The sequence below is a fragment of the Papio anubis genome, chromosome 5 (assembly GCF_008728515.1).
Source record: "Papio anubis isolate 15944 chromosome 5, Panubis1.0, whole genome shotgun sequence".
In the NCBI taxonomy this organism is placed as follows: Eukaryota; Metazoa; Chordata; class Mammalia; order Primates; family Cercopithecidae; genus Papio; species Papio anubis.
Window position 1 is genome coordinate 88,467,218 of NC_044980.1, and position 7,793 is coordinate 88,475,010.

The 7,793-nt window shown below is 39.2% G+C and overlaps 1 protein-coding gene across 1 annotated transcript in view; it reads left to right on the top strand.

Moving 5' to 3' along the window:
* The window catches only part of ARSK (arylsulfatase family member K), a 49,182-nt gene that overhangs the window by 3,454 nt on the left and 37,935 nt on the right, over nucleotides 1–7,793 (top strand). Inside the window, exon 2 of the mRNA XM_003899930.4 lies at nucleotides 7,110–7,239. Within this exon, the coding sequence (XP_003899979.1) occupies nucleotides 7,110–7,239 (130 nt within the window). The remainder of the gene's footprint in view (nucleotides 1–7,109; nucleotides 7,240–7,793) is intronic.

The following is a 7,793-nucleotide window of genomic DNA, read 5'->3' on the forward strand; positions in this document are numbered from 1 at the left end:
GAGACCGAGGTGGGTGGATCACCTGAGATCAGGAGTTCAAGACCAGCCTGGGCAACATGGTGAAACCCCGTCTCTACTAAAAATACAAAAATTAGCGAAGTGTGGCAGGCATCTGTAATCCCAGTTACTCGGGAGGCTGAGGCAGGGAGAATTGCTTGAACCCAGGAGACAGAGGTGCAGTGAGCCGAGACTTGCCATTGCACTCCAGCCTGGGCAACAGAGCAAGACTCCATCTCAAACAAACAAACAAACAAAAAAACAGTTTTTGCCTGATTCCAAAGCCAGGCAAACATCACAATGAAAGAAACCCACAGACCAGTATCCCTTAGGAATATAAGAGCAAAGATTCTCAACAAAATGGATTTGGCCCTCCATATTCACAGGTTCTGAATCCGCAGATTCCACCAACCTCAGATAAAAATATATGGTATTTATGGGATGTGGAACTCACAGAACTTGACTTTTCCTATCCATGGGTTCCTCAGGACTGACTGTGGGCCTTGAGCTCGCAAAGATTTAGTATCCTAGGGAGGTATTGGAAACAATCCCCTACAGATACCAAGGGACAAATGTACTAGGAAACCAAATTCATTAGTATATAAGAAGGATTATTCATTACCAAGTGGGATTCATCTCCAAAATGTACAGTGAGTTTACTCTCTGAAAATCAATTAATGTAATACATCATATTGACTGAATAAAGGACAAAACCCATGTGATCATCTCAATAGATGCAGAAAAAGCATTTGACAAGATTTAACAATCCTTATGCATTCAACTGGCTAGAAATAGAAGGGAACTAAAAGGCATCTACAAAAAAAAGCCAGAACTTTACACTGAATGGTTAAAAGGAAAAAAAAATCAGTTTTCTGACTAAGATCAGAAAGAAGACAAGGATGTGTGTTCTCACCACTGCTATACAGCATTGTACTGGGGGTTCTAGCCACAGAATTAGAAAAAAAGATTAAATAAAAAGCATTCATATTGGAAAGGAAGAAGTAAAAGTATCTGTACTTGCAATAATCTTGTATATAGGATTCTACAGATCCACTACAAAACTATTGAACTAATAAATTAGTAAGGCTGTATACAAGATCAGTGTACAAAAATAAATTATATTTTATACACTTAATTGATTAATACACTTATAGTCAAATTAAGAAAACAGTTCCATTTAAAGTAACATCAGAATGGATGAAATACTTAAAATAAATCTAATCAAAGAAATGTAGTTCTTATACTCTGAAAACTACAAAACATTGTTGAAAGAAATAAAAGAACATTTAAATAAATGAACAGACATCCCCTTTTCATGGATCAGATTTGATATTGTTAATATAGTGGTACTCACCAAATTGATATACAGGTTCAATTCAATGCCTGTCAAAATCCCTAGAACTTTTTTTTTTTTTTGCAGAGATGGAAAAACCCATCCTAAAATTCATATGGAAATTCAAGGGACCCAGAATAGCCAAAAATAAATCTTGAAATAAAAAGAACAAAGTTGAAAGACACCTCCCAATTTTAAAGCTTACATCATAACTACACCAATCAATGTAGTATGTAATTGCCTTAAGGATAGATGACATACAGATCAATGGAATAGAATCTAAAGTCCAGAAATAAACTTCATGTTTATAGTAAATTGATTTTTCAACAAGGGTGCCAAGACCATTTAATAGGGAAAGAATGATCTTTTAAACAAATGGTGCTGGAAAAAAAAAAATATGAAAGAAGTTGGACCCTGCCTTGCACCATATACAAAAAAAAAAAAACTTTAAATGATTGATTAAACAAATTACAAATTGTAGTGAAACTACAAAACTCTTACAACATAGGTGTAAGTCTTCGTGATTATGGATTAGGCAATTAAAAGATGGGCAAAAGATTTTCCTTTTTTTTTTTTTTTTTGACGGAGTCTCACTCTGTCACCCAGGCCAGAGTGCATTGGCATGATCTCAGCTCACTGCAACTTCCATCTCCTGGGTTCAAGCCATTCTCCTGCCTCAGCCTCCCGAGTAGCTGGGACTACAGGCGCATGCCACCACACCCAGATCTTTTTTTTTTTTTTTTTTTTTTTTTGTATTTTTAGTAGAGACGGGGTTTCACCATGTTAGCCAGGATGTTCTCAATCTCCTGACCTCAAGATACACCCCCCTAGGCCTCCCAAAGTGCTGGCATTACAGGCATGAGCTGCCACCATACCCGGCCAAAAGATCTTAATAGACGTTTCTTCATAGAAGATATGCAGATGACCAATAAGTACATGAAAAGATGCTCAACATCGTTAATCATTAGGGAAATGTAAATCAAAACCACAGTGAGACACCAGTTACACCCACTGGGATGGTTATAATGGAAAAGACAATAACTAGAGTTGGCAACAATGTGGAGGAATTACAACCCATACACTGCTGGTAAAATCATGCAACCACTGGAAAACAGTTTGGCAGTTTCTCAAATGGTTAACCATAGAGTTGCCGTATAATCCAGCAGTTTTACTCCTAGGTGTATATCCAAGGGAAATGAAAATATGAGTCTACACAAAAACTTGTACATGAATGTTCATAGCATTATAAATGTTCAGTATACATAATGGCCAAAAAGTATAAACAACCCAAATGCCCATCAATTGATAAATGGATAAATAAAATTTGGTAATATTATTCAATGATAAAAAAAATATGGTACGTGCTACAATGTAGATGAAACCTGAAAAGATTATGCTAAGTGAAAGAAGCTAGTCACAAAGGACCACATATTGTGTGATTCCATTCATATGAAATGTCCAGAGAAAGCAAATATGTAGAGCCAGAAAGTAGATTAGTGGTTGTCTAGGCTTCAGGCAAATAGAGAGTAATGGCTAAAGAGTGCAGAATGTCTTTTGGGGATGATGAGAACATTCTAAAAATTGACTATGGTAATGGTTGCACAGCTTTCTGAATATACTAAAAATCATTGAATTGTACACTTTAAATGGATGAGTTGTTTAATGTGTGAATTATACCTTAATAATCCCATTTTTTAAAAAATAGAAAACATACCAGGTACGGCGGCTGACACCTGTAATACCAGCACTTTGGGAAGCCAAGATGAACAGATCACCTGAGGTCAGAAGTTCAAGACCAGCCTGGCAACATGGTGAAACCCCATCTCTACTAAGAATACAAAAATTAGCCAGGCATGGTGGTAGGCACCTGTAATCCCAGCTACTCAGGAGGCTGAGGCAGGAAAATCGCTTGAACCCAGGTGTCAGAGGTTGCAGTGAGCCGAGATTGTGCCACTGGACTCCAGCCTTGGCGACAGGGTGAGTCTCTGACTCAAAAAAATAAATAAAATTTTTAAAATTAAATAAATAAATAATAGAAAACAAGCATCTCTGCCTGGGTCCTAAAGGACATAGGCATCTTCTGCATCCCCACTCCTACTCCTACCTCTATTCCCTGCCACTGCACCTGTGTCAGTTTTAGTTTTGGTGAGGTTTCGGGAGTGGCGGGGGAGAGTAGGTACAGGAATGTTCACTACAGAGTCTAGTGAGAATCTCATTCAGTCTGATGAACAGATTTGAGAAGAACACTATAAGCAGTCTTGCAATGCTAACATGACAAATGAAAGTTGCTGTTACATCCTTTCATTAGGATGATACATTCAAATCTAAACTCTGATTCTGCATGGCCCATAATGATAAGGAACCAAGTACAAGTCATGGTTCAGAAGGAGCAATCAAAATCACAAAATCGTATCTACCAAAAGGCTCACCCACCCCAAGGGGGAAAAATGTACAGAGCCCTGAGAATTAATTAACAAGAGCAGAATGCAGCAACTAAAGGCAGTTGGTACCATTTTGTCACTTTTGCAGAAAGCCAATTAATCGGTCATTTTTATTTTTTAAATGCCCAATTTTAGAGTGCTTAATTTGTTTGAACCATAGGAATGGCTTTGAGAAAATTGAAACGGGCTATTAGTAAATTATAGAAGTTATCCCAAAAGCAATTCTGCAAGATTTTCTCTCCCAACTAAATTTGGCAGAACTGTGTTTTCACTTATAACTGGCTATCCGTTGTAAACCACATTAACATAATATGGAAAACTTACTTTCTCTGTTTTTCATCAACCAGCTGTGTTAAGATGCCTTTCAGTTCAGAATGAAATATTCTATGGACCGTCTCCCATTGATACCATTATCAGCAGTACTAGTAGTAGCCTAGTTTTTAAATGATTCATTAGTGTGTAAAAACTACGTGAAGTCAAAAACCAAAACTTCTAGAAGATTTTTAAATATTTTCTCTATTAACATTTTGGTCTTCGTTTAGAGTATTACTGCTATTTTTCACATTGCGAATATGTATATCATAATTTAAATATTTCCTAGGAACCAAATTTTGCTATTGATATGCTTAATCCAATTTATTAAGCTTTGCAAAAATATACTGTTGAATTTTGAGCATAAATTTGTCTTCCTTTTTAAATTGAACAAATCTCTAGATTAGAGATTCATTTCATTTCATTCACTAAATATTTGCATCCCGCTCGCTGCCTTATATACATCTCAGACAGTTGTTGTAACATAGATCACCTTTCACTGATGAAATTGTTGGTAACTTTCCCACATGAGGGCAGTCACCCCCTCCCTTTCTGGTTACCTCTGCCATTATATTTCAAAGAGTCCTGCTTTCCAGCCTGCTTTTGATACAGATGATGTCCCTGTACTAGTCATAGAAATGAATCAGGAAATCACTAACATGGATTTTAATCTGACACATTAGATATTGATATGCTGCGGTAGTCATTTGCAGTGGTCGTTACACCAATTTGAACCTAGCCTGCAGGACTTGGAGTCCAAATCCCAATAGTTAGATTATGTAGCACCTTTAAGACAGTTCTTCTACCTTGTGACCTCCTGCTCCATCCCCCAACCAGGTAAGCCTGGGTTGTCTGGATTCTAGGCAGTGGACACAAATTGTTATCTCCCCATGTCCAAAAGATTGTAAGCATAAGACATATAGACATTTGGAATTTGTAAGGATAAATTTCTGAGAATTTGAATTTAAGGGCTTAAAGAAATTCTCATGAGGGAGGGCTATGCACCTTTTTTTTTTATTTTGAGATGGAGTCTCGCTCTGTCACTCATGCTGGAGTGCAGTGGTGCCATCTCAGCTCACTGCAACCTCTGCTTCCCACATTCAAGTGATTCTCTTGCCTCAGCCTCCCGAGTAGCTGGGATCACAGGTACCCGCCACCGCGCCTAGCTAATTTTTGTATTTTTCTTAGAGACAAGGTTTCACCATGTTGGCCTGACTGGCCTTGAACTCCTGACCTCAAGTGATCTGCCTGCCTCGGCCTCCCAAAGCACTGGGATTATAGGCATGAGCCACTGTGCCTGGCCTCTATGTACTTTTGTCTTTGGCTTTCTAGCTCATCATTGAGGAAATCCATAGTTATTTGCTTAGCATTCAGTGATTACTCTTGCTAGAAGTGGTAATTTATTTTGACATAAGACATGCATAATTTTCTCCATCTTAAAAAAAAGAACTGACTTTAATCCCACATTTTCTTCCAGCTAACACACCATTCTCTAACATCGATCCTGTTTTTCTGTTTCGCTTTGCAAAATAACTTCTTAGAAGAGCTTTTCTTTTTTCCCCCTGCTGCCTCGCTTTCCTGCCTCCCATTCCTTCCCCTTTCCAGTTTAGCTGTTCATCTTTACCGCCCATTGAAAGTGCTCTTGTCAAGGTCACCAGCTGTCTCCATACTGCCAATTCCAATGTGCATTTTCTGGCCTCGTTTCAGGTGCATTCTCAACACAGCAGATGTTACCTCTTTCTTGGCACACTGTCTTCTCTCAGCTGTCATGGCATTCGGTCTCCTCACATCTTCCTCCCTTGGCCATTCTTTCTCAGTTTCCCATGCTGCTTTCCCCTCTTATTTGGGACTCCTTACAACTTCTTCTAGACCCTTTTCTTTCCCCTCCTTTCCCTCTCTCCCTAAAAGGTTTTATTTAGTCTCACAGTTTTCAAAACCATGAATATGTTAAATACTCCCAAGTTTTATTTCACCAAGATAGACTTCTCTCAACTCCAGATTCCTGTCTGTATCCAACAGCCTACTTTATGTCTCTATTTAGGAATCTCAGCTATCCCAAGGGTTTAGATATATTCTGTATTTTGGGTTCGCTCATGTTTTAAACTGGAATTTATTTGTACTTATGTTGAAAACATGTAATAGAACTCCAGGACTGGAATATTCTTTTTTCTGTTCTTGCTCTTTACCAAGGTGAGTTCTTCAATTCCCAGTTCATCTCCAAAATGCATATCTCCAGCCCAAACATCTCCTAATCATCAGACTCGTTTATCAAGCTGCCTAATTTTTTTTGTAGAAACAAGGTCTCCCTATGTTGCCCAGGCTGGTCTTGACCTCTGAGCTCAAGCTATCCTCCCACCTTAGCCTCCCAAAGTGCTAGGATTACAGGCATGAGCCACCACACCACACCCCACCCCAGCTGCCTAATTGATATCCCCACTTCCATCTCACAGATACCTCAAACTTTGTATGTCCCTTAAATTCTTTGAATAGCTGGATCCTACTCATTCTTTAGGTCTCATATATCCCAGAGAAGACTTCCCTGTCCACACTGTCTAACATAGGTCTCTCTTGTCCTTCTGTATCTCAGATTTTTTTTCAAAGCATACATCATAATTTGTAATTATTCATGGTTTATTTGCCAGTATACTTTTTGCCTCTCCCACTAGACTGTAAGCTTCATGGGGCCTAGGACTCTGTTTTATTCACCATTGCATCCTCAGATTTTGCACAGTGCCCGGCACATAGTTAAGTATTCAATAAATACTTAGTTCATCATACCCCAAAAGAACATTCTAGGAAGTCCTTTATTTACTGTATTCAAATGAATCCAAGCGTAACACTGCATTGAATTCTAGATATTTATGTACCAGATACTGGGAACACTCTCTATACTTGTTTTGTTTTTATCTTTGGAGGATTCTTAAAATCATATTGAAGTCTTCTGCTATTGTAAATTTTATGGTTAAAGAAAATAATTTTCTTCTTTGGTAATGCAATCAATGCTAATTAAATTTTCTTATTTCCAGGATGGAAGGTTAACATTTCATCCAGGAAGTCAGGTAGTGAAACTTCCTTTTATCAACTTTATGAAGGCACATGGGACTTCCTTTCTAAATGCCTACACAAACTCTCCAATTTGTTGCCCATCACGCGCAGGTATGAACATCCTTAATATGAATAGGAGAAAGTGGCTACACACTGAAGCTATATTCACAGTTTAAAAGATTATAACTAGGCCGGGCACGGTGGCTCAAGCCTGTAATCCCAGCACTTTGGGAGGCCGAGACGGGCGGATCACGAGGTCAGGAGATCGAGACCATCCTGGCTAACACGGTGAAACCCCGTCTCTACTAAAAATACAAAAAACTAGCCGGGCGTGGTGGCGGGCGCCTGTACTCCCAGCTACTTGGGAGGCTGAGGCAGGAGAATGGCAGGAACCCGGGAGGCGGAGCTTGCAGTGAGCCGAGATGGCGCCACTGCACTCCAGTCTACAACAGAAAGAGGACATGTCCACTCTGTATCATACTTGAAGGTATTACTGATTTTCTTTTTAAGATAGAAAGGAGGCCGGGCGCAGTGGCTCATGCCTGTAATCCCAGCACTTTGGGAGGCCGAGGCGGGCGGATCACGAGGTCAGGAGATCGAGACCATCCTGGCTAACACGGTGAAACCCCGTCTCTACTAAAAATACAAAAAACTAGCCGGGCGTG